The sequence below is a fragment of the Excalfactoria chinensis genome, chromosome 22, assembly GCF_039878825.1.
Source record: "Excalfactoria chinensis isolate bCotChi1 chromosome 22, bCotChi1.hap2, whole genome shotgun sequence".
NCBI lineage: Eukaryota > Metazoa > Chordata > Aves > Galliformes > Phasianidae > Excalfactoria > Excalfactoria chinensis.
The window spans coordinates 4,384,223-4,410,878 of NC_092846.1; the positions used below are offsets into that span (position 1 = coordinate 4,384,223).

Here is a 26,656-nt window from a genome sequence, read left to right on the forward strand (position 1 = left end):
GCTCTGCTGGGTGGCCTGGAGAGCAAATCAGCTCTAGGGGGAAGGCTGGCAATGCTGCAAGAGCTTCTGGGAGACCATGGCAGAGGAGAGCTCTGCCTTCCTTGCTCCATGCCAGGCTCGTGTCTGTCTGCCAGGGAGGACCAGGATGCTGCCTTGCCCTTATCTTCAGCTGCACAGAAAGTGAGAGAGGGATTTCCTCTGGCTCTTTTAAGAAGAGCTTGCTGTAAACCAGCTAGGTGTAATGGGCTCGTATCAACATAGCAGGAAGTAAGCTCTGCTTTGCTGCCTGATACAGAGCTGGTCTTTATTGAATGCTTCTGCTCAAAGCCTTTGTTCACAAGGTGTGACTAAGCAGCCAGCCCTAAGCTTAGAAGTTGACAGTTTTGGATCTTGTGAACTTCAATGATCTATATAAGCTTGCACAACTTGTGTGACTCCAAGACTTTCCCTGCAGTTAAATGGAGCTGTGCTGCCTGCCCCAGCTGCCTGGGGAGGGCTGGGATACCAACAGGGCTCAGCTCACAGCCTGCAGGGACATGGCAGCAAGGCAGGTCTGTTTCCAAAAGGTCAGGCATGATGCTTACAGGGCTAAAGGCAAAATTTCCCCTCCCACACAGGGGAAGTGAGAAGTGCTAGCAGATGAGTTTACTTTGCAGTGTGTCATACATAGGATTCTTTAAAACGTGCCATGTAAGATCAGTGATGGCTGGACTTGGTAAATAAAGACGCATGTGCACAATTGCGCATCAAACTTGCACTCTCTGTTGTGTTCTTGAACCTGCTGTTCCCCAGAGCCTCTACCAGCTGGAGTGGCAGATGTTCACTGTAAAGTTAAAGGCAGCTTTTGTGTGTGTGATGACTTGAGGAGATCCTGAAGGAGGAAGGATGGAGCAGGAAGCCATGGCCAGGGTTTCTGCTTAAGGACAGTGCTGCAGTGCCCGGGAAGGAAGGAAGCTTCATCAGCTTACCTGGCAACCAATGGTCTGCATAATGTTTTACAGCACTTCCTAACCTGTAGCAAAGAGGGAGGGAGCTTTGGCGTTCCCCTATGGAACGTAATGTGTTGTGAAAGCGTTGGAAATAAGCAAGGTTCTTCATTTTGCAATGGGAAATGGTATAAAGCAAGAGGAAATGTATTTGTATTAAATCTGCATTTTAATACTCGTCAGTTTCCACTGCCACCTCCTGCAATGACCCAGGGATCCCCCAGAACGGGAGCCGGAGTGGTGACAGCAAGGAGGCAGGAGACTCCATCGTCTTCCAGTGTAACCCAGGATATGCTTTACAAGGGGAGGCCAAAATCACTTGTGTGCAGATTGAGAACAGATTCTTCTGGCAGCCGGACCCTCCATCCTGCACAGGTATGAGCCAGCATCCCTCCTCCCATTGCATTGGCTTCCCTGCATGGTTTTACTGCAAGATGTCCCCGTCTGAAGGGGACGAGTCCCACCTGGTTTGAAGAGATGTACATGGAGGTACATGTCTCAGCCACGTCAGGTTCATCCCTGCAGTGTCTGAGGCAATGTGAGTGTAGGTAGTGCTGGAAGCTCATAGGACGTGCTGCAGTGTAAGTGATAATATGTGACCTGACAAGTCAAAATGAAAGGCTTGTTGAAAACTCAGGTTGGTGGAGGAGATTGGGGTCACGGGTAAATGATTTCTGCATGAGGAGATAACAGACTCCAAAGAGAGAACCCTCTGACGTCCTCTTTGAGCTCATAAAGTGATCAAAGAAGCTCCCCTTTGTCAACAACACACAAAAGCAGTCATGCTAAGAGCATGGGAGCAATGAGCATCAGCTGTGTTGGCCTGTTAAACGGTAGCCACAAATTATTCATCCTGTAACTTCATTCCTTCTGGTGTGGTGTTGTCCCAAGAAAGGAAAATCAGTTACTTGTGCTTCTAACATCTGGTTTAATGCCAGCTAAGAAGGTTCTGCAGCACACACAGGATCTGTGCTCCCTCCAGGATGACTCCGTTTCTGAATGACTGTCCTTATGATCTGCTGTGGCACCCATTCAGCCCAATGGGGGCGGTCCCTCTGGTCTTCCTGGAGCTATAAGTGCATGTCATGCCCATCTCATCATCCCTCTCCTGTTTAGTTTTCCTGCACTCCAGGAGCTGAGCTCGCAGTCCTTCTCGGAGCTGCGCAACCTTAATCTGGGTACGGGATCTCTCGTGCATCATTTCACACAGGCAGTTTGACACGGAGATCTGCAATGGGTCCTTTTTGAGCTGAGCAGCCTTGTTTTAGATGTGAGCTCTGTGACGAAGCTGAAAGCCATGTCTGGCTCCTTCCCTTCCCTCGCTGGCAAAGGATTTGGAGAAATGCTCAGTAGTCAGATAATGCCAGCTGTATGGTAACTGCGTAACGGGCGGCCTGGTTAGAGCTGATGGAGAAAATGGGGTTTAACTGAAGGCTTGGGTTTGATGACTGTACTTAGCATTTCAAATACGTTTTCACATCTATTTTGTACAACTTCTGAGGTCGCTAAACAATGTGGGCTGAACCGAAACGTCCGCTGAAATAAACCCTTGAGATATGGGGCATTTGAAGGCTGGATCCAAATAGCTGCGAATTGAATGAGTTTCCAGACCAAATCCTTTGGAGACTATGGGATTTTCAAAGGAAATTAGAAGGTGTTAAGCAGTCGTTTCCCATCAGCTGCTCAGAAATGAGCGTGTTTTAGTTCCTTCTCAATTTTCCCATAACGTTCATCTGGTAGAGCAGGGCACCCTGCAGGCTGAGGTGAAGGTGGATGGACATGGATTACTTGCTTGTGGTTCCTTCAAGCTCTCTGTTCAGGATGGGTGGCAGATCTGATGCCTGCGGTCTCCTTCATTAGAGAAGTTGCTTTGGGCCAAGGGTGTTTATTTTGCTCCATGATGTGTGATCTGTTACAGCGCAGCCCCATGAAATGCTACCTGTTACCCAGAGGTGTGCAGTGAGGGCTGCAGGATGCACACACACATATATAGACACACACACACATACAGACCTTCATGCCAAAGCCCTCTGATGTTCCCCCCCATATTTCTGCCCCACACGACTCAGTTCCCAGCAGGTGTGTGCAGTGCTGTAGGCTGCTGGTTGCTCACCCCACCGCAGTGTTGGGGGGGGATTGATCTGAGCAGCAGGGAGGATTTGAGGGCATCGACTCTTACGAAGGAACTGTGGAAAGGCTGACGAATAAATCAATCCTGAGTATTTGCAGCTGTGGAAATACACGCAGGCACTTTCAGCCTTTAAAAAAGGTAATAATTGATTTTTCTATCAGCTTGGCACTTAATGTGTTGGTGAGCGTAATAAACGCGATCACATCATTAGTCCCAGACAGCATTTTCACTTATTTAGCGACAGGCCAGACGTTACCTGGAGTTGCCTGCACAGCAGAAGAGCACGAAGTAGCTCTGTCTCCTTTTGGGTCCTGGTGTAGCTTATGAAGATGGTAGCAGCAGCTGTAGCTCTTTCTCTGTGTAGCACCTGGAACACCTGATGGCCTCGCAGTCTGTCTCTCTGTCCCCGTATCCATCCCCCTCTCTCTTTTTTTCCCTCCCTCCTTGCATCTCATCTGCTATTTGTAATGTCTCACTCTGCCTGATTGCCTTCAGCTCCCTGCGGAGGGATCCTGACAGGACCAGCAGGGGTGATCCTGTCCCCGCAGTACCCGGAGCCCTACCCGCCGGGGAAGGAGTGCGACTGGAAGCTGACAGTCTCCCCTGATTATGTCATTGCCCTGGTATTTAACATGTACGTACCCCAGAGCTGTTCCCTTCTGTGGGCTGGGGGGGAGATGCTGTCCCTGGGGCACTGCCTGGCTCTGGGCTGCCTGTGGATCCAAGGCTCCGTGAAGGAAGCAACCCAGAGCTGGTAGGACTGGCCCCGAATATAACCGTGTCACTGATGCAGCATAGGAAACCCCTGTAGCATCACAAACTTGACTGTATCACCACTCCTTGATGCTTATATATGTACTGAATGGAGGCAGAGGTGTCCTGTCCTTAGCTGGGGAGCTGGCTGGGGTGCAGCCCACCCAGACCCCAGCCTGCTGTTCTCCCAGGGGCTCCCACTGCATCATGCTGATGCTTCACACACCCTTCCTTTTTTGTTTTATTTTTCTTCGCAGCTTCAGTTTGGAGCCTGGCTATGATTTCCTTCACATTTACGACGGACCCGATTCTCTCAGTCCCCTGATTGGAAGCTTTTATGGCTCCCAGCTACCTGAGAGGATAGAGAGCAGCAGTAACAGCCTCTTCCTCGCCTTCCGGAGCGATGCCTCTGTCAGCAATACTGGATTTGTCATTGAATACACAGGTAAGAGCTGCCCAGGGATGCCTGGCCCAGCTAACTAACAGGACCTGGGGTTCGACCGCAGCGAACTGAAATAGCTCTGTCCTCCCCTTAGCAGAACATGCCATTTAATTTCAGCTTTGAGCAGCAGAAATGATCAAACTATTGAAGGGTTGTTAGGAACACCACGCAATGCCGTGGCTGTATGATTTATTCATAGCAGCAAAAGCAGCTTTGTCTGAGAAAGGAGGTGCAGACCTGCATACCCTGTATTGGGATCTCGATCTGAAGCGTTGGTAAGTCATTCAAGAGCAGCTGGGTGACTGGGGGTGGAGGTGAGGATCACAGAGGTTGGATGCTCAGCTTTCTTGGAATCAATGGAGCTCTCCTGAAATCTGTTTTGCTTTGCTTAAGGTTCTGAAGCGTTTACTTAAAAATTCAGTAATAATCAGTAAAAAGAACACAAGATTCGGTTCTTGGCTCTGTGTATTGCTGAAGAGTTCGCTTTTCTTCTTGCTTGCTTAAGGAAGGAGCAAGCCTCTGCTTTCTGGTGGCTTCAGCTCCCACTGTGGGGGACACGGGCAGTGGTTGGAGTGTTCCCTGGATGCTATGAGTTCTCTGTTGATGGAGCAAGCTGAGATTGACAGAGCTGGCACTGCTGCTCCAGGAGACAAGAGAGCAAAAGGGAGGCTTTGGCAAAGCCTGTTGCTTGTTTGTAGGCAGAAGAATAGAGTTGTTACACACTGGCGTTAAAAACAGGCTCTGAAAAACTGGATCTCATGAGCCAGGATTATGCAAGACAGGGAAAAATAAGAGCTGCAAAAAACGGAGCTATGAAGAAATGATTCTTCAGGCTTATGTGGTCTATATGTGGTCTATACCTACAAGCTTGCTGTATGGGCTGTGCTGGAGAGCTGATGGGCTGCTGCTGTGCTTTCAGTGTGCTCGGGCACTTCCCTTTTCCAGTACCACTTCCATCAGTGGTTCCTGCTATTGAGTTCACCTGACCAAAGGTTAAATGATAACAAAATGGCAGTTCCTATTACCCGTACAGGAACAGATGGGTTTCCCTGCAGTAAAGGTGTGGGATCATAGGATGAAGATGACCAGCACTGCTTAAGATCAGAGAGATTAAAAGTTTCCTGCTAGCATTAGAATGAATTTCACTGACAATTAAGTCTTGGGTTTCTCTTCTTTTCCTTTTTGGGCAGTTATAAAGTGGTTAACAAATGAAATCTCATTAAATTAGGGTTGTTGTGCGATGCCTTTTTCTCCTAAACACTCCTACAGTGTTAATTGTGCCTGCATGCTTCCCAAAAAGCCAAACTGCTGGGAGAAAAGAATGAGGCTTTCGGTTCGCTCATTAATTTCCCCACACTTTAAAAGGAACCCGGGATTCGGGTCCGATAAGCAGCGGCAAATAGAACTTATGGGAATTGAGGGAAGAAGAAAAGAAGAGCAGGGGGGAGCGAGTGTGAAAGAAAATCAAACACTGAGCTCAGCTCCTTGCCAGCGTGGGATCCCAAGTACAGTTCAAAGACGCTGCCCCACTGCTGCCCCGCTGTGCATGGTCAGTGCTGCAGCACACCATAGGCTTTTGCCCCTACCTCCCTGCATGCCCTGTGTGACCTGCATCAGCTCTATGTGAAACGCTGTTAATTACCAAGGGTTTTGTAGTCCTCTTTTGGTGATATTTGGGTGGAAAAACAAAGCAGCCATCTGTCAGCCCCTCCTTGAAATCCCGCATCTTCCCTGGGACTGGGACTGTGCTGCTAGCCTGCAGCTATGGCGTGTGGGGTGAATTTCAAACAGCCTGGATGCTTCAGCTGAAATTGTTTCAGGGGCAATGGCTCTTCTAGAGAAAGTTGTCCTCTGGGGCCGGGAGGAGTGGAGAAAACAGAGGAAAAGAATGAGTTTGGCTTTTATTATGCTGATTTTTGTGGCAGTGAGAATGAAGTGGAAATGCAGCAGTGCCACAGAGGTGATGGAGGGCAGCTCAGCAGCTCGCCTGGATCCCCATTTAACCACACTGATGTGCGATCCCAGAGGGATTTCTGATAGATGAGGACACATCTCTGCTTTGTATCCATGATGCAGTGTCAGCTGCGGAGCAAAAGGAAAAATCAAACTAAGGTTACTAGCAAAAAGCATAAGTGCACATACACTTCAGTGTAGCGAGGTTTGGTTTATGGTCCATGTAAAGCATTGGCTGGGTTCAGAGAGGAAGGTGGAACTTCAGTGCAAGAGTTTGGGGGATTGCAGCCAGGGAGGAATTGCATCCTTTGGGATGAATAAGCTGTGCTGAGCAGGTTCTGGCTTAGGGCTGGAAAAGTCCTCTCCTCAGGCATCCCATCAAGGTCTGCAGATGTTATCACAGTCCTTAACAAAGTGCTTCTTTGCAACCCCAGCTTGGTTAGAGCTGCTGTTACTGCAAGCAGCTTGCTTTGTTCGTAGCAGATTCACTGGAGCCTGACAAGCATTAGTCTAGCAAAGCAAACGGATGATAAGTTCTTCGCTACACAATAGGAAGGACAGTGACAAAACAAAAGCTTAAATACAGGAAAGACATTGCTTTCAATTTCCTAAAATTTATCTTTTGTTCCAGTGGTTGCTTAAGAATATTTTTCAAGTCCTTATCTCAGTATCTCCGTATTTATTAGCTTCTGAACCAAGATTACGTTTCTGTGCCTCAGTAATAGCTGGGAGATTGATGGCTGCAGAGCAGTCCCCAAACCTGGTTGCAGTCCATTTAAAGGAGCCCTGTGTGTGAGGGGTTCCCATTCAGCTGCTGTTGCCAGGGGATGCCACCAGATATCCTCCAGTGCTTTCCACCTCCATCCCAACGGCGTGCACTGATGCTGTGCTGCTGAGCAGGGCCTGCATTGTGCATTCAGGTCTGGCTCCTCATGTGTAGGGCGCAAAGTGGGAAGGAGTTCCCACGTGAGGTGCTCCGAAGCAAGAGGTTTTCTCCTGCTTTTTTAGTGCTTCCTGTTTCTGTTTCAGGCCAAAAGTGAAGAGGCGTGAAATTGAAAGCAAATGAAGCAAAACTGATTACTTTTCACCCATCCGGAGGAATGGGGAAAGAAAAGAACAGAAAAACCTCACCTTATTTCAAACCCATTATTATTTTGCCAGAAGTATTTTGCCCATCCCGAGCCTATAAACATGCACTCAGCATTACTTATGGGTTATTTAAGGTGGAAATTCCTCGCAGAAACACTGCTGAGCACAGTGTGTTGCGAGGCGAGCTGTTTAAAAACCATCTAGTGCTGTTTGCTGTTGAAACAAATGGGAAACGATGCTTGAGCCTGAAACAACGTCATGGGGAAGTATCGAGGTTCTCTTTGGATCAGGCAGTCTGGTTTGCTGGGATGAGTGGGAGGAGGCTGCGCTGCGCCTGGGCTGGGAGATCCTGATGTAATTTGTCTTCTCTTCAGTATGTGATGACTGCTGTGAAAAACTCTTTTAAGCATTTTCTCCGGGTGTTGCTTTAAGGCTTAGCGCTTATTAAAGGCTTGCATGTGTTCGCAGGCATGGAGCTGGTGATGTGCGGGGCAGACAATGCTCTTTGATGGAGCTGTTCTGAAGGCGCTGATAAAAGCCTGACCTCTCTGTCTAGGAGCTCCTGCAGGCTTTGAGTTTTCCTTGAGAAAGAAGAGGGGAAGTGCAGAAAATCTCTGCTTTCCATGGGCTAATGAGCCAATTCTCGTGGCATTTGTGTCTCGATTCTTTTCTAAACATTTGGCAGCCTGACTCCATGTTAATTGGGACATGGTGGTGAAGTCCTCAACTTCTAAAGTGGGTGATTGAAAATAAAGCATTAATTCTAAATGAGCAAGCACTGTTCTCACTTTGTAGCCCAATAAATCAAAGGCTGCTCTAGCTGTGGCTTTTCTACATCCCTCTATGAGTCTTTTGCTGTCAACACGCAGCCCAGTGCTTCCTTGAGCTCCTGCCTCCCTTTGTACCACTGAGGAGGAGTGGGGCCGTTCAGCAGAGATGTGCTGGTGTGTCAGGAGGTGAGTGGTATCCCAGTAGGCACAGACCCTCAAGAGAGCAGAGAAGAGGTCAGGAATGAGGAGAACACATCAGAAGCAGCGGGGCCATCTCAGCAATCAGCCAGCACTCCTTGGAGCAGCCTGCAGTCACTCCAGCGCTGAGCATCGCAGCTTCTCAAAGAAGGAGCAGAAGCTGAGATCAAGCACATGGCCTGGACATCTGACAGCTGGCTGGGAGGATGGCTGCCAGGTTGAAGCCACATCGGCTTGTGAGATGAAAGGCAGCAAGGCTGTTTCTTGCAACACAAGAGGCATAACGCAGTCATAAGAAACGGTCGGGTGCAGCTTTTGTATGAAAGGGTCTAAAAGTGAACGTTAGCAATTCGGGGAGATAAAGACTTGCAGAATGAGTAAGTGTTTTGGAAGTGAGGATGAAGCACTTACTCTTGTGAAGGGCTTGTGTGCTGCAGTGGGCTCTGGGCTGCACATCTGCCCTGCTCATCCTCAGGGCCCAGCTGGCTGATGCAAGAAACAGTTCCCAGAATGGGGAGCTGGTTGTTCTAGGAATAAACCAAGTGGCAGCTGCTGGTGGTGGTAACATCTCGCTGCCTTTTGGGCCCTGCTGATGGGATCTCTGGGACAGCTGTTGTGTAAAGGCAGACATGAAGTGAATCCTGTTTTTCACTGGGGAGAAAAAAATGAGCAAAAACAAGACCTGGGGGCTTGGTTGTTTTTCTCTTCTCCCTCCAATCCCTCCCCAAATACTAAAAGCCCGTGATTTAATGCTTAAACACATTATAATTGTTCGCAAACCCATTGCTCTCAGAAAAAACCCTCATCTTTAATGAGCAATTTCCAGACGACAGAAGAGTGGGATTAATCAGAGCCTCTAATTATATTTTGTGCAGGATAAAAAAAAATAATAAGAAAAAGAAAGAAGCAAAGAAAAAAAAATACCCTCAGAAGAAGGAAACATCCAAGTCCTGAAACCTCTTAGTCTTTACTGGAATTCTCATATGTTAATGGGAATTCTCATATGTTAATGGGATTTTTAACACTGCAGGGCACAGTGAACAGAGAGAAAAGCGCCTTCATTTTGTCTAACTACTTGTAATCATTGTGCAGTAATTGCAACCATGCTGCACATCTGGAGAGTCAACCAGCTAGCACGTGGCACTGCGCTGCATGGGGAGAGCAGACAGCTCTCAGATACTGACATGATAGGTGCCAATGAGATAATGTGAACAGATGTAGCACATCTGAAATGCAGTGTATGTTCAATCTGTGTTCAATATGTCCTGGCTTGCTGAGTTTCCCGCAACCTCCTGTGGAAGAGGGAGGGTGAGTGTAGATAGTTGCCTTGTTGATTGGATTTTGAGTACCTGTTAATGCGTGTGAAGCAAAGCTTTCCTTCTTACAGTGCATTGGTACTGGAGCTGAGCATCACTGAATGATCTGGACCAGAATCTGACCCAAATAACTCCTCAGATCCAGAGAGTGCTTGAAAACTAAGCCCTGCAAGTGCTGTCGGTGTTTGTGATATGCTTAAGTGAGAATCTGCAGCAAAAATAATGTCATTGTCCTCAATTGGAAAGCAGCTGTACCAGACCAGTAAAGATGTTGGCTATTTTGTCTTACAGAAAATCCCAGGGAATCATGCTTTGATCCTGGATCAATTAAAAATGGTACGCGAGTGGGTACAGATCTGAAACTGGGATCTACAATCACCTACTACTGTGATGGAGGGTATGATATCGAAGGGGTCTCCACTCTCACCTGCATAATGGGAGAGGATGGGAAACCTGCATGGAACAAACCCCGACCCACCTGTACAGGTAAGGAAAAAGGGCCCAGTGCTAAAGCAGTTTATTCCATTGCAGCACTTGGTGTTACTTTGGTGTAGAACTGATTGCAGGGAGATAGCAGTGTGTTCCATAATTCTCTCATTTCAAACACCCTGCGGTCAGGAGGAGTTGACTTCATTCCGCATTCAGGAGCCTACTTAAACATTTGCTTAACTGACTCCCTGCTAATCAAAGCCCTTAAGCACGTGTTGTCCTGAGCGGGGTCATAATTGAGATTTCTTAGATGTTCAGTGTTGTGTTTGTATGTGTTGTTTTCTGGCTTAATGAGAAAATGGTTAAATGATGGCTTTGCAGTTAGACCTTCTTAGCATAAGGAATGGCAGAAGAGATAGCTGTAGAGTGATTGCAGGAAGAGTGGGACCTTGGGCTCCCATCAGAGCTAGGCTTCTGCCACTGGGAAAGGCAAAAAGAGCAGGAGCTCATGCTGTCAAGCCCTGAGCTCTGAGAGCAGATGGAGAGCAATGCAAATCACCCATTAGGCTACAATACCATACATGGCATCCCTTAGCCTCAGCATGGTCTTAATAATTAAATGTGAAGCAGGCATGAACTCAGGTTAGGATAAGCCTTATTTTTCTTAATAAGAACTTGCAGCGAGAGCTGCAATGCCTGAAGCACGGAATCGATCATAGGTCGGGGCAGCTGACACTGCATAGAATTACAAAACGTGTGCAGAGATGGATTTGAGAGCTGCAGGAGAAAGGCTGGTGGTTCTGGACAGGCTGTGGGAGGGGTACGATCAGTGTTCTCCTCTCGTCTTCGTCTTACAGCACCCTGTGGTGGTCAGTACTCAGGCTCAGATGGTGTCGTCCTCTCTCCAAATTATCCCCAGAATTACACCAGTGGACAAGTCTGCTTGTACTTCATCGTCGTGCCGAAGGACTACGGTATTGTTCTTTCTTGATGGATTTTCAGATGCCTGATTTTGTTCTGATGAGGCAGCGGAATAAATGCCTATGTAAATAGGTGTAAGGGAAATTGGAAGATGGCATTCTTGCATGCTGATTGTGCTTTGAGGTCATTGGAGCTTATGGAAAATTTCTGAATTTCAGAATTATCAAAAATGAGGAAAAGAACCAAATCTAAGAAAAACCACGGTTCCATCATCCCCATTCCAGTTCCTGTGCTGTATCCAATTGTGCAGAGTTGGAAAATCAGCAAGAAAGATAATTCATGGTGCTTAGTACTAACAGCAGACTCTGAGAGTATGAAATGTGTTGGCTTGAGTAAAGCTTCCCTGTAGATGTTATTTTTCTTGTATGTTCATCATGACGTGTGTGTGATACGCTTTTAGATGAATATGGTACATTTACAGATTAAAGGAAAGCATTTTCTGAGAGAGGGAAGGGAAAGCTTGCTGGTAAATGAAGTTCTGACAGCACCTGTGTTTTGGTGGCATGCTTGAATGAGCTGATATTCTGCATCTATTTGTTCATTCAGTCTGTCTGCTGAATTGAGACATAAACGCACATTAAAGTCAGACTCATTTAAATGGATCATCGTTCTTTTAGTAGACTCCAGTGCCACTTAATTTTGGTCAGTTAGGATAAAAGCGTGGTGGACACTGTAGGAACATTTGAGGCAGGTAACTTGATGGGTATTAGTGTTGGTTAACATATTTTCTTATTTCAAGGGAATTCAAAGCTCTGGAAGAGTACTTGCACTGACAGCTCTGGCAGATGAAGGTCTCTAAATTCTGTTATTTGATATAGTTTCTCAGTGCATTATATTGATCTTGTTCTAGTCAGTCCCTGTGGCCTTTTCAGTTGTTTATGATTTTCTTTGCTAAGATAGCAAGATGTGAAATAAGGATGCCATTCACTTCAGTTTTAAGCTCCCTTGACTTGAATTGCCCTTCTGCCCAAATGGATCTGGGTTACATTTAAGTTCCTGGCTCTAACTGATGAAATAATACTCTGCATTCACACTTCTTAACCTGCTTTACTCCAGCTGGCCTTGATTCTGTCTTAAAAAACACAGTATCTAATGGGCTAGGCAGTCTTGATCTGCAAGTGTGATTTCTGCCAGCTATAGGATAACAGCTAAATTAGTTTCTTTTCTCCACCCGCTTCCTTTCAGTGGCTTCATTGAAAGCAGCCCTGAAAACCATTAGTAGCAAATGTTATGCATTTCCCATCTCCTTCACTTTGCTGGTTCTGTGGACAGCAGGCATCAGGGTGTGCTGTCGTCACTTTTTCAGTGTTCCTAGCATCAAAGCTGTGCTGGAAACCTGAATATGCAGGAAACAAATGTTATAGCTTGGCGAATGATGAATTTCACAGCACGAGACCTCTCAGCCTGTGAACCTGCAACTGGGCTCTTATAACTTGAAAATGCAAAGGGAGGAGAGAAAGGTGGGGTAGGGGGTGAGACTTCTATGGGCAGATTTGGGAGGAAAAGAACCTGTTATTTTATCCTGAAAAACAGAGATAAGTAACTGAAGTTTTTTGTGTTAGTTAACAAACAAACAAAGAAGCAACCCTCTGATCCTCTCATTATTTTTAACTCCCTTCTTATAACTCTGCATGCCCACAGGTGCACTGACAATGTGCTCAGTGAGACCCAGAGCACTGTATGGCCTTATTAGCAGACTCCATAGACAGGCCTAGGGCTGGCTGGCTGTAAAATTGTGAGTGTCCTCCTCCCTTACTGTGGTCCTTCCTGGCCACAGTGGCACAATCTAGAAATTAATTCCTTCAGAACAGAGACTGTTGTTTTGTGCAGGCTCTGTACAATACCTAATGCAGTGGGGACCCAGTTCACGACAGAGGCTCAATATAAATAATAAATAATTATCTGTTGGTGAAATTATATACCTTGCGTTACGTAGGCAGGCAAATGGGATGATTCAGAAAGCAGTCCCTTTTGGCCTATGAATCAGTGTTAAAGCGTACTGGCAGACAAACACGGGGGAGGCTGGTTGCTGCTTCTGTTATGCTGACTTTGTGGATAAATAAAGGACTCCCACCTTCCGGGGCTGTCAGTCAAGCCCTTGTTATTCTTGCCAGTTTCCTGAAATAAAAGCACCTGAAATGCCTCAACTCGGGGCCTGGCCATGTAGGCCTCAACTCGGGGCCTGGCCGTGTAGGCCTCAGTTCAGGTCCTGGCCATGTAGGCCTCAAGTCGGGGCCTGGCCGTGTAGGCCTCGGTTCGGGGCCTGGCCATGTAGGCCTCAACTTGGGGCCTGGCCGTGTAGGCCTCAGCTCAGGGCCTGGCTGTGTAGGCCGCAGCATGGCCTGGCCTGCCTGATGGGCTGTCTCTCTCTGCAGTGGTCTTCGGGCAGTTTGCCTTCTTCCAGACTGCACTCAACGACATCATTGAGGTTCACGATGGTCCCAACCAGCACTCCCGGCTGCTCAGCTCCCTCTCAGGCTCTCATACAGGTAGGGACCTGCCCTTGTTTCTGTGGAAAACAGTAGGCTAAAAGATAGTCTGATCTTTAATGCTTTGCTCTGTGCAAAACAGTATTGTGTGCAAGCTCTAGAGAAGCTTTGGTAAGCCACCGATATAGCTGATGCTGTAATCCGTCTTCTCTGTTTTTATTCTTTCTCCCCGTCCAGGTGAATCATTGCCATTAGCCACCACCAACCAGATTCTCATCAAATTTAGTTCCAAGGGTCAATCTACAGCCAAAGGCTTTCATTTTGTCTACCAAGGTGAGTATAGCTGTGTTCTGAAGGTGTCCTTGGGTAGGTTTTAAGAGATAACGGTCAAAAATATGTCTTCAAGCGTTGCAGACATTATTAACTGCCTTTGGCATCTGTGGGTCATTGTGCACTTTCTGTCTGAACAGGTAATACCAAAGGAGAGGGTAGCAGGGGGCTTGCAGGTGTCTGTGGTTCCTGGAGGTACTTAGTATTCAGACCTTCCACTCTCACTCATCCTCAGCCCTCGCACATCCCAGGATTAGTATCAGAAGTATCTCATTGAATCATGCCTGCGTACACTGTGAGTTCTTGAGATTTATACCCAAGCAGTTTTTCCCACTGGCATTTTATCATATTTCTCAGCGTAAGCAGCTGAACACTTGTCTAGCAGCTCTGTAAAATCCTTCTTCTCTGCGTGTCATAGGCTTAGGTCCCCTGCTGTCAAACTTTTGCCCTTTGATCCTTTCAGTAACAGCTTGCATTGCATCGAGTGAGTCCCACTTAGAGATTTTAAAGTAGTAAACAGAAAGTGATGTACAGAAGTGTGGGAAAACAGAAGTGTTTTTCTCACCCACATGCTTTGTCTACTTGTGGTTCAGCCAAGCATTCACATGTGTTACTGTAAAAGGGGCCACAGGCAGCAGGGACTACTTGTACCTTCTCCAGGGATGAAGTAAGGCATGTTTTGGATTTTGTAGTATCCAGAGTTACATTCTTTTTAATTTCTACCTAATTATTATAAAACAACCATAGTTCTGACAGTGATCATTACAGATTTTGCCAGAAGGAATTTTTTAATGGAATCAGTAAAGATTACTTCCTCCTTCCTGTGTGCTAGTTATGAGCTGCACACTCCTCAGTGATTGCTGCAATAGTAAAAGCAAGAGGAATGCCCAGTTTTGACCTTCCTGGCTGGGATCTAATAGTATATACTCTGATTTTTAAACAAGCTTTTATTTCAAGTAACACTTGAATTGACAGAAGTTTGGTTGCAGTGTTATTTCTTTTCCTTCCCACTGGTTACATTTGGATTCAGCCACTCTTTGGGCTTTTACCATCATCAAGTTCCTGTCTTATTTTTGTTGGATCTTTAACTTGACAACAAGAGAAAGGTAACTTGCATCTGCAGGGTTGCGTTGCCTGCCCTTCCTGGTCCTGACCATGGGCTTTGCTGTGCTCTGGCACAGGCTGTGCTGAGTAAATGCAGAGCCAACAGCTGACCTCTGTCCTCACAGATCTAACTGCCCATACTCCTCTCCTGATGTACTGATGAGCATTTACAATCTGGACACTTCACATTTCCCATACATTTGCTTTAACCATTCTATTCATGTTTTCTGTGTGTGTTTTTTTTCCCCTCCTTTGCTTTGCAATTGCACACTCATCTGCTGATGGTTCCTGTGCCACGCCAGCGGTTCCTCGCACCAGTGCCACGCAGTGCAGCTCAGTCCCAGAGCCACGCTACGGCCGGCGGTTGGGCAGCGACTTTGCAGTGGGGGCTGTGGTACGCTTTGAGTGCAGCGCCGGCTACGTCCTGCAGGGCTCCCGCAGCATCGAGTGCCTCACCATGCCTGGAGCTCTGGCTCAGTGGAACGTCTCTGTACCAACGTGTGTGGGTAGGTGTCCTGGGCCTGGGGGGTGAGCAAAAGGTAAAATGATACAGCAGTTTGTGCTAGGAAAATAAGCGACAGCTTTTGGGATGGTTAGAAGAAAACCAAGAAAGCTCTTTCTTACCTTGCACGTACAAACAGGCCTGTTTGTGAACAAGAGTGGTTAGCCTTGAATATTTGAGAAAGGACAACTGGATCCAGTTCTCAGTTCTGCAACCGAGGATAACATGTAGTGTAAACAGGATCTGAAAATGCTTTCCTCTTCTTCAGAGGAGAGCAGTCCTGAACAAGGTCACATGCTGAAACACTCTGTGCTGCCCTCATGTCAGGACTGCTTGCAGCTGATGATAGAAGTTACCTGGGAGAGTTACTGAAAAGAGATTATTCCTACAAATCATGTCCTTAAATCGTGATCCAATTCTGCTTGTGGTTTTTCTCTTTTTTCTTTTTTTTCCAACGAATAAATACTTTAAAGAGGATGTTCTTGTATAAAAGCCAAACCCTTTCATGTTCAAGCATTGCTTTGCTCATTCCAGTGCCGTGTGGTGGAAATCTGACTGAGCGCAAAGGCACCATCCTCTCCCCTGGCTTCCCAGAGCCGTACCTGAACAGCCTCAACTGTGTGTGGAAGATATCAGTCCCCGAGGGAGCAGGAATCCAGGTACTGAGTTAGCAGCACAATACAGAAAGGAGAAAACACAGCATCTAGTGCACTTAGAGGCTTCATGCTAGGAAGCTGAGATGGGTTGAACGTGTAATTCTCTGGAATCAGATGTTCATTTACACTGCAGCTGCCATAAATGGGAAATATTCCTATGGATTTTTGCCTCCTGGAGGCACTCTCCATGGGAAATAGTTGGAACCATGTGGCTGTTCTGCTGTAACAAAATAATTACGATATTTTGGGCAAATACCTTTATACTCTTTGATTACGCAACCTTGAAAGCATTGTAAGCTGTACCAAGGAAGAGCAGCTTGCTCAGATTGCCGGTGCAGCTTTGTTCTGCCAGCAGAGTTACAGCAGTATGATTATACAATTAGAGCTTTGCTGTTCATTGTCTCCAGGTAAATGGGCTCTCCAGGTTTTGTGTGGTCCTTATCGTTTCTCTGCAGAAAGAGTCCTGCCTGCTAGAGGATGGTGAGAATTAAGCCCAACATTAGAGACCAAGGTTTAGATTATGTTCCCATTCAGCATGTGTGCACTTCACCCTACAGAAGGTATCTCACCATGCGTTACACTGGCATCAGTTGATGCAGAGAAGATGGATTCTTTAATAGCTTCATTCTTCTCATTAACAGAGGGTTTCTGTCTTCTTTTCACTTCTTTGTCTGCGAGGGTTTTGTTCCCAAAGTGCTTTTATTTCTCTATCGTGTGTTTGGCCAAAAGACTTGCAGGCGGATTCCTCCTTCTCTGCCATATTGTGCTTTTCTCACCAGTTATATTGAAACATCAGCTCTGTGCTGTTGGATTGCAGTTCTGCTTTTCTGCAGGGATGGTCTTATGTGATGTCACCAGTGTAACTCCAAGCTGAAGTGAGAGCTGGGGAGCACGATGGCCAAGCCTGAAACACCAGCTTGTGCCCTTTGCCAGGTCCAGCAAATTCCCATTTTCTCTCATCTGTTTTTGAAGCCATTTAACCTTGTTTGTTCTCAAAACCCTCAGCACTTATTGTCAGTTTCTTTCTGTTCATCTGAAATTTTAGCCATGCTTCAAACCCCTAAATGGCAGGAGGATCCATTTAGCTCAGCTAAACGTCTCAGCAGTTGAGGCAGTTTGCAAGTTGCTCACAACTCCTGGGATCAGGAGGTGATAATTCACTTAATTTTTAAAGTGATGTAAATAAATGTCCGTGTTTTGCACTGCTGTGTTCTGAATGTAGACCCTTGCTGCCAGTTTCTCAGCCCATGGAGCCGGTTTTGTGTACATCTGCTGAGCTTAGAGGAAAGCAGCTATTACAGCAGGCTGCTAAAAGCATTTGTTTCTCACCTCTTTTGCTGTGCAAATGCAGCTATTGCATGTAGAAGTAGAAAACGTAATGTCAAAGAAGCATTTTAAAGGATTCTTCCCTCCTGCTACATACAAGGTTTTGAAGTAGATGTTTGGAAATCTAAGAGTGCAAGCAAATAGCCAAGAAAGAGTGCGTCCTGCAGCTGAGTGTCAAACCCGAAGCTGAGTTTCCAGTTCTAAAGTAGTGTTCTTGTTCCAGTTCTAGTTCTGGGTAGCTCTGCAGTGTCCAACCCCAATCCCAGCTGTACCCTCTACCCAGCTCTGTCCTTACACATGGGCAGGGTGCAGGGTGATCTTTTCCCTGACAGCAGACTAGTTCTGATACTTCCAGTGGAAGTCCTTTGATGGGAAGAACGTGGCCTGCTGCGATCAGCTCGCCCTGCACGCACCACCCTGGTCATCCACTGCTGCATGCAACATGCTCTGGGTTATTAGATACTAATTCAAACATCAGTTTACCCTCATTTTGTACAACAATTAAAGGTTAAACAGCTGTAAATCAGAGGAGGAGGTGAAATTAAAGCTTTCTTAGTAGCGGAGAGTCACTAGTAGGATTTTTATGTAATCAGTGTATGAGCAAGCACTTCTGCCATGAATTATTCATTCCTGTAGCAAACCTTCCTGGGTGAATTAATTTATATACATGGCAGTAAATAGATGCAGATCCCTTGTGAATCCACATGTCAGACTTGAATTAGGTCCTTAAAAATGTTTATTCCGTTAAGTTGGGGACATGGGGGTGGATAAATAATTTAAAAAATGTAAGAGCAAACAAAATGCACATTCTTAGTCCACGGCCTCTCAGTAATGTTAGTCACAACAGGAGTGTAATTATACAGGCTGAAAGGTATTGACGTGGTCAGTGCCAGCAGTAATGGCCCTGTAGGGGTCATTGCAATTTCTGCTAGATGAACACTTACTTGTTTTTTTTTCCTTTTGAAAGAAACTTTGCTGGAACTTTTCTTTTGTGTGTGTCTGCTTTATCATTCAGAATAAATCAATGAGAAAGAAGGTTAAAATGGCAGAAATCCTGGGATTTTATTTCATGTGTTTTGTGTTTACCAGAGCAAAAGGAAACTGGGTTTTTGGAGTAGATGTGTAAGTACAGAATGAGAGGGGAGAGGAGAGAATGAGTGCACATGTGAGCATGCTGTCTGGATTTCCAGCGTGTTGAAGTCTCTTCCAAGAGTTCTGTCCAGCAAAAGTGCCCTGCTGAGCTCAGTGCTTAAGGGAGTAATTCTATTGAATTCAACAGGTCTGCTGAGATCAGAAGCATCAGGCTCAGAAGGAAATCTCCATCCAAAGAGACCTCAAAGAATGGAGGCTCTCCAGTAAGCAGATATGTGAGGGTGGGTGTAAACTCACATCTACCTGCTGGAGCTACCAAACCTTTCTCCCCAAACCCAAGAGTGGTACTGAGCAGCACTGACACTGCCATAGGGAAATGGAGCCTTTAGTCAGGGGCCTATTCTGTGCTTCTGATCATCTTTAAGAACCTCATTTAGAGGTTGGTGGCCTAGAAAATAAGTTTGAGACTCTGAAAACTTCACTTAGAGCATGCAGATTCAAGATGGTTTTTTCATGTAATCCTGGCTCTCTCTCAGGTTTGCTGTTGGACCCTCTTAGGCAGTTCACCAAATTTGATGTACAGCACAGCTTGTTTTTCATATTGGGCCACCGAATACTTTGAGCAACCAGTACTTGGAAATAAAGGCAGAATTCATTTGAATCTACCGCGCAATTACATCTCCATCATTACTCAAATACAAGAACTGCTTTTTGGGGTAAATGCAGATTTATGCGATACCATGATGTTACTCATTTAAAGTTTGTATTGAAGTTCTGACTCGTGGAGTCAAGTGGCTTGTATGAACCTTCAAACCCTACTGTGCATAGCAGAGAAAGGTGGGAAACTTGATATTGCAACTTGAGCGATAGGATTAAAAGCTGGGAAGCAAGACAACTGCAAAGAGCTTCATTGGATTAAAAGATATTGTGATATAATGGAGGTTTCCTTCTTCTTGTAGTGGTTTCTTGGTGGTTAGTGATTGCTTTCACATGAAAATACTGCAAAAGTCTTCAGGAATCTCTTTTTTCCCCCCTCCGTTTCCATTATTCCTTCAGATACAGGTGATCAGTTTTGTCACTGAGCAGAACTGGGATTCCCTGGAAGTGTTTGATGGAGGAGATAACACAGCCACCATGCTGGGAAGTTTCTCTGGTATGTGTTCAACATCGTGTTCAGTTAAATGCATCGTGCAAGCTTCAATTCAATTGTCATCAGCTGGACTACAGTGCATACATAAAGTTAAGCATATGTTTAACTGCTTCGCAGACATAACAGATTTAAGCATGTGCTTAAAGGGAATCATATGTGTTGTTGAATTGGGCATTTGAACATTTTATGCCTGCAGGAGATGTTGAGAGTCTTGGAAACAAAGCCATTGCTTTGGGGTTTTTGTTTTTTGAGTGGGATGCTGCAGTAACAAAATCAGATGCCTAAAGGAAAGCAAGAAGTGTGGGGTGGAGACCTAACAGCGCTAGCTTTGCACAAGCAGCTTCACCTACCTGGCTGATTGCACCGAAATGGAGCAAGGGCTGCAAAGCAGCATTTCTCCTGCTTCACACTGGGGAACTGTGGCTTTTGGCAGAGCAGGGAGTAACAAGCAGCCCAAAAGCACTGTGGAGCTTTCAAATAGCAAAACCACTTGCCAACCAATGGCCCTGATTCTTGATTGCTGAATGAGCACAGGTTCAGAGGGCTTTTAGGCTGGTAGGGAGAGTCGTGCATAACAGCTGGCAGACACTGCTCCCAGAGCTGCATTTTGGATAGAACTGCCTTGATCTGTTGCTGTGGCTTCCAGGGAAGGAAGCTGGAGAAGGAATCTGGAGCTCCACCCACACTGTTTCCCTTCAGCAGCTCCTTCTCGGTGCTTTTAGTCTGTCTGGTCTGTAAGTGGTAAAACTTCACATGATGAAATTCATCATTATGCTTTGAAAAGGCCACTGCAGAGAGGCCTTGGGTATTTCTCAATTGGCCTCATTAGAACCTGATCAAAACCAACAGAGCTTGTTAAGTTAAAGGACTTTCTGTTCTTAGCCTCTTCTGCAGCAAGTCTCTGAGGATATGAAGGAGGAAAAAAGAATCCTCTTCAGTATCTCTGTGCACCTCTTGTTTTCCCAGGAACTACAGTGCCTGCGTTGCTGAACAGCACTTCAAACCAGCTCTATCTGCATTTCTATTCGGATATCAGCGTCTCTGCTGCTGGCTTTCACCTGGAATACAAAAGTAAGAGCAATGCAGCCTTGATCTCACAGTTCCTCTGGGTAGTGGGGAAATGGCTACAGAGCTGTTGCCTTGTAGAAGTGGAAGCTGCATAGAGTGGGGAAGGGGCTGTGAGCTTTAAGGTCCCCCTCAGACTGCAGAGAGGTAGTGAGTGTAAATGGAGAAGAGGATGTATGGGGTCACAGAGTGGCATGGCAACACTGTTTTGTTCCTGTGTTGTAGTACAGCAGGAGCAGTGGAAGCCAAAGTGTTAAAAATTCATGTGGGGTTTGCCTGTTCAACACAGTGCTGTAATCGTAGCTTGGAAGGTGCCTAAACGGTGCTTGCCAGATTCTAGGAGGGACTGCTGGCTCTTTATGGTTCTTTCTAGGCATTCAGTATTTGTCATTGCAGGAAGTGGCGTACCAAGGCTAGGCAGATCTTCATAGGATTGTTCAGGCTAGAAGGGACCTCAGGAGGTAATCTCATCTAGCCTCCTGCTGAAAGCAAGGTCAGCTATGAGATAAAACTAGATTACTTGCATCTTTATGCAGTCTGTTCTGGAAAAACTCCAAAGATGGAGACTGCACAAACATTCTGGGCAGCCTTTCATGGCAGAATCAGTGCTGCAGCCCCTGGCCATCCTGGAGCTCTTCCTGCTGAACTTGTTCCACTGGTGCACATGCAACTCTCAGAGGACTGGTTAATGCATGGCGCTGGGCCGGCTCTGTTCCTGCATTGGTAGCAGTGATGCTGAGCCGATAAGAGATGTGCTGGGACTGCCATTGTGTTCATGCAGACTTCCTTGGGGCAATGCAAACATAATTGTTTCTTGCTGGACACCAAGTCTGACAGTTGCTTTTGATCACAAATCTTGTGTTCGTCTCTGAAGCCAGCCAGTGTTCTGTTTATTTTTTCCATAGTAGAAAATAGATTTGAAAGCGCATTTCGTTTTGTACAACATCCACAGAAATGGCAGAGCTGTTTGACTACAGGGACTGCGTGTGCTTTTAGAGGGCCAACTAGTAGTAAGCTTTCCAGGTTTATTGTGTTTGCAGATGGAAACCTTGCATATTAATGGCTCAAGCAAAATTACAGCAGCCGAGAAGATTTGAGAGAGGTGTGCACTGGAGAGCTCGCTGGGAGCTTGGGAAATGTGTGTTGTTACAGAAATCCTCCTGCTGCAGCTCTGCTTCTTCCCCACTTCTGTTTCAACCAATAAATTCTGTGAGGATTGTGTTGCCACACAGCAACAGTCACATTCAGGTTTTTGCGAGGCTTGGGATTGCCAGGTTTGTTTGGTTTCTTGGCTGAGAAAATTAATAGGTGTTGATTTTCAGGGCAGATGGAAAGTAATGCAATTTTTGCTTTGCTTGTACGGCTGAAATTTCATGGTATATAGGACTGAATGAAGCTCAGTGTCTACTGATCAGAATGGGAAGTTGCTTAGGGCTGTTTTCTCCGTCTCTCTGAAGGTCAGGCAGCTCAGCCGGGGGGGGGGCAGGGACTGAGAGCTTTCTTGCTGGGAAGCATGACTCAGATTTTCGAAGCAGAATCACCGTCACCTCTCTCCTTCTTTTCTACACCTGCTTTGGACTCAGCCTGCAGCCAGGAGCTGGAGCAGAGCGCTAGCCTTGCAGAGGTGTGAGAGGTAATCTTGTGGCAGCAGCAGGATCTCCCTGATCAGAATCGTAGCTCAGGTGGAAATGGGATTGAATGACATTTTTGTGGGCTGTTCTGTGGGTGCTGTCAAAGTCTGGCCTCACTTACTGCTTTTTGTGTCACCTGGAAATTCATTCTGTAGATGAAAGCAGGGAGAGTCGGGTAGGAGAATGAAACTAAGCAGCTTTTACCCAGGAAGGGACAAATTGCATTCTGCAAACACAATATGTCCTTTAAATTGCCAGCAAGGGGCAACATGGGTAATTCCCTCATGCATCCTCCCCAGTCGTTCATCAAATGCTGCCTGGCCAGAAAAGGAATACACAGCATACCATGAATACAGACATCTGATGAAGAGGGTTGGTGATGGGAGTTTTGATTCCTGAACCATTGAGAATGAGTCAACCTGCCCTGGGAATGGATGTGCTGATGCAGATGCAGCTCATTGGTCGAGCCATTAACGTTCAGTCAGAAATGGATTTGAGCATTAATCACAAAATGATTAGTGATGCCTTCATTAAGAACAGTGTGTTCCAGATGAAAGGGAGGCAATGGATGTATATACCGCTGTGTCCAGGATCCCTCTGGGCTGTCTTTGGGAAGAATCCTGACTTTTTCACCTGGTGTCAGTGCTGGTCAGAGGCTGTTGGTAATCAGGCCTGGGGTGAAGTGAAGGCGTGTGCTTTCCTCCCATCTGCCCTTCCCTGCTCCCACAGCATTCACCCTCTCTTGCCTTTCAGCTGTTGGCCTGTCCAGCTGCCCGGAGCCCCCAGTTCCTGGGAATGGCCTGAAGGTTGGGGAGCGCTACCTGGTGAACGACGTCGTCTCCTTCCAGTGTGAGCCAGGCTATGCACTGCAGGTAGAGGAATGGAGCTTTTTTTTTGCACACAAGGGATAATGACAGACATTTGGGAGGAAGACATCCACATTTTGTCTGTTTTTTTCTCTCCCTCAGGGACACTCTCACATTTCCTGCATGCCAGGCACTGTGCGGCGCTGGAACTACCCCCCTCCGCTTTGCATTGGTGAGATTCCTCCTGTTCTTCTTCCCTAGCAGATATTTATCATGCCCTTCTAAAAATCTCTGTAAATCAGATGCTAATGAAATTGGGAAAGGTTTCTTGCCCAGGATGACCATCTGCATTGTTAGAGCAGGATGTCTTCAAGCTTTAACCTTCTGCATTCCCTGACACACTCAGGTTCTCAGCCTGCTCTACCATGTAAAGGTTCTTTAAAAGTGTCTGTATAAACCACAGTGTGCTGCAACTGATGGTTTCATCCTCTTCATGGTAGGGCAGCACAGTGGCCAGGAGCACGGTACAGTAGGTTTTCTTTCAAGTGCAGCCCTTTGGCTGAAGGCTGCTGGAGTGGCAGGGAGGACAGGAGCTCTGTGAAGGTGTGAGTCAGAGAAATGCAGCTTGTTCTTGAAGTGAGATAAAGCATGAAAAAATCTTTATTAGCTGCAAGGGGAAATTTCAGCAGTCAAACCTATGGGGCGACCAGAATGCCTAATGTTAAATGTTTAAAATGTGGTTATGGTATAAAGTGTAAAAACACAAAAATGGTTTTGTCAATAAAAACTCATTCAAAAGGGAAAAGCTGAAACTGCTTTATACTGGAAGCAGATTGTCTTTATGGGTTGAGAGTTGTTTGTTTTTGTTGGCTCTTTTTTACTTGTCAAGGGAAGATCTGCAGGCTGGGGTTCATTTCATTTTTGGAAAAGCATTTTGATGTCACCAAAAACTGCATCTTTTCCTGTTCTCCTCCCAGTATCTCCAAACTGCACCACCTGGTGCCTTGCTGGCCTCACTTTGGTGCCTACAGCTCCTCTGTGACCACTAAGGGCTGGGTCTTCTGTTTGCCTGTTACACCCCACGGGCTGAGGCTGCTGAGCATTTCAGGCCCTGGGAAGGGAGGACCAGGCAATTAATTTCCACTGAGGCAGAAGCAAACCCTGAGGGAAGAGATGCAAAGGTGAAAGGAACTTGCTGGAGTTTTTGGATTATCTTCAAGCAGTATTTTGCTTTTAGCAAATCTAGATATTTAATATTCATATTGCACATTTTACAGCTTTGAGAGAGACATTTATGCATTTAATAGCTTTAGTTAACAGTTATTTCAAGCTCCTGCTGTTTTAGCTTACATCATTTTGCTTTAAAGTAATTATAAGAGCTAACAGCTCTTTCATCTGATGATCTTCAGGCCAGCAATAAGTGCAGAGACAGTTACAGCAGAATGTCTGAGCTAAAGGGCTCACGCCCCTGGGAGTTGCTGTAGGAGAAACCAGAAGCCCTTCAGCTCAGCATGAAGGTAGGGGGTAGCAGCATGGAGGAGGATCCTGGTATTGCACCGGGGGTTGATGGCAAGCTGAGCAACTACAAATTTCGTGTTTTCTTCTGTTTTCTTTTGATCAGCATCAGTCATGCTGCTCAGCTGGATTCTGCCTGGCTGGGCTGTGCCTGGTAGGCAATGTCACAGTGTAGACACCAGTACAATTTAGTTCAGGGTCTCTGCTTTGGGGCAGTCGTGGTTAAGTGATACAAACACCTGTCTGCCTGTCTGTTCCTATCTCTTAGCTTGCATCACACTTGACTGAAAAAGGTCATCCAGCTTCAGAGACGCATAAACACATCTCCACAGCCAAGTGCGGATCATTACGAGTGACATAGTCCTTGGAGGGGCTGCTAGCAGCACTGGGGCTCCTTGTCCTTTGTGAGTTGTGTATCAATGTGTCTGAATACTGCCAGACCACGCTGGCTGCCAACCAGCTATGCAGGAACCCAGGCTTTGTTGTTCCCCTGCTCAGAGAACTCCTTGCCTCCCTGGCAGTGGACTCATTTTCTTTTTGTCTGCTTCATCCAGATGCTTGACTCGTAAATAATTTAGCAGTAGTGCTACTAAAGAGCCATTAAAAGGAAGAAGAAACTTTTGGGAAAAGCCTCATTAGTAGCAAGTGCAGACAGAGAGATATTGGACAGAAGGAAGCTGTACTTCTGCTGTCAGAATGTGTTAGGAGCACACCTGGGTGTACTCTTTTAGGTGGTATTACTGTAACAAGCTAGAGGTCATCCAGATAAACCTGAGAAGATGCTATCTGTGCTTCATGTGATGCTTTTTGTAAACATATTTTGTGTGCTGTGTCATCTCTGGATCACTTCTTGGTAGGGAATTTGCTTCAGTCAGTGTGCAAACATGCTGTTCTATATTTATCAGTAATTGCCTCGAGAGTGACAAGTATAGCAGTCAAGGTAGATGAGTTAACCAGATAAAGCAGAGGTAAATGGAGTCAAAATAAGATCAGTCTTTTTCTTCACAGTAATTTCGGTGGTGGTTAAAAATTCACACAAGTGCAGTGTGCATGATATGCACTGTTATGGGGTCCACAGGGAGAGCAGACCGTCCTTGTCTCCCCTTGCTGCTTGAATCTGTCTCTCCCATTGTGGTCACCAAAAGTGTATCTCCAGGTCAAGGCTTTTATCTTGAGGACAGAAGAAAGGCACATGCAATAGTAATGCCGCCATTCAGTGCCTGGCAAGTGTGTGCTAGTTCAAGGGCAGGCTTTCTTTTCTTTCTCAAGGTTTTGATTTCTCTATTTCCAACATGGCTGATGGGCCATACCCGCTGTCCAGAGAGACCCGCGAGTGATCCTGACCATTAACACTGTTGATTTTACAGCCCAGTGTGGAGGAACAGCAGAGGAGATGGAAGGAGTCCTCCTGAGCCCGGGGTTTCCAGGAAACTATCCCAGCAACCTGGACTGCACGTGGAAGATATTGCTGCCAGTGGGATTTGGTGAGGCTGTTGCTCTTGGTGTGAGCTGGCTACGTGCAGATTGGCAAGAGAGGGGCCTGTGTAGCTGTGTGTTTGCCTTTATAATTCCTTTGCTGTCAGGCAAAGTGACGAGAGCGCACTGGAATTCAAGCAGCCTGGAACCACAGCATTTATAGCCTCATCTGGGTTGAAACTATCAGGACAGTCACCTTTTTCCTCCAGTGCAGTAAATGTTTTTTTTTCTAGTTGACCAGGCTGTATTGGGCAGTGCTGATGTGCCGAGGCTTGTGGATATCTTTGAAGGCAAACTGTTTATTGTTCCTCCCCAGGTGCTCACATTCAATTCCTAAACTTCTCCACTGAGCCAAACCATGACTTCGTTGAAGTGCGCAATGGGCCGTACGACACCAGCAACGTCATCGGGCGCTTCAGCGGCACCGAAATCCCAGGTTCCCTCCTGTCCACATCTCATGAAACCACTGTGTACTTCCACAGCGACCATTCGCAGAACAAGCCAGGCTTCAAGCTGGAGTACCAAG

The 26,656-nt window shown here is 46.3% G+C and overlaps 1 protein-coding gene across 1 annotated transcript in view; it reads left to right on the plus strand.

The window, feature by feature from the left end:
* Positions 1 to 26,656, plus strand: part of CSMD2 (CUB and Sushi multiple domains 2) — a 191,898-nt gene that overhangs the window by 119,356 nt on the left and 45,886 nt on the right. The window contains exons 28-42 of the mRNA XM_072355231.1: positions 1,170 to 1,361; positions 3,613 to 3,751; positions 4,128 to 4,315; positions 9,930 to 10,124; positions 10,925 to 11,041; positions 13,424 to 13,537; positions 13,715 to 13,810; positions 15,214 to 15,417; positions 15,948 to 16,072; positions 19,544 to 19,640; positions 20,604 to 20,708; positions 23,087 to 23,205; positions 23,302 to 23,371; positions 26,022 to 26,138; positions 26,447 to 26,656. Coding sequence (XP_072211332.1) covers positions 1,170 to 1,361; positions 3,613 to 3,751; positions 4,128 to 4,315; positions 9,930 to 10,124; positions 10,925 to 11,041; positions 13,424 to 13,537; positions 13,715 to 13,810; positions 15,214 to 15,417; positions 15,948 to 16,072; positions 19,544 to 19,640; positions 20,604 to 20,708; positions 23,087 to 23,205; positions 23,302 to 23,371; positions 26,022 to 26,138; positions 26,447 to 26,656 — 2,088 coding nt within the window. The remainder of the gene's footprint in view (positions 1 to 1,169; positions 1,362 to 3,612; positions 3,752 to 4,127; positions 4,316 to 9,929; positions 10,125 to 10,924; positions 11,042 to 13,423; positions 13,538 to 13,714; positions 13,811 to 15,213; positions 15,418 to 15,947; positions 16,073 to 19,543; positions 19,641 to 20,603; positions 20,709 to 23,086; positions 23,206 to 23,301; positions 23,372 to 26,021; positions 26,139 to 26,446) is intronic.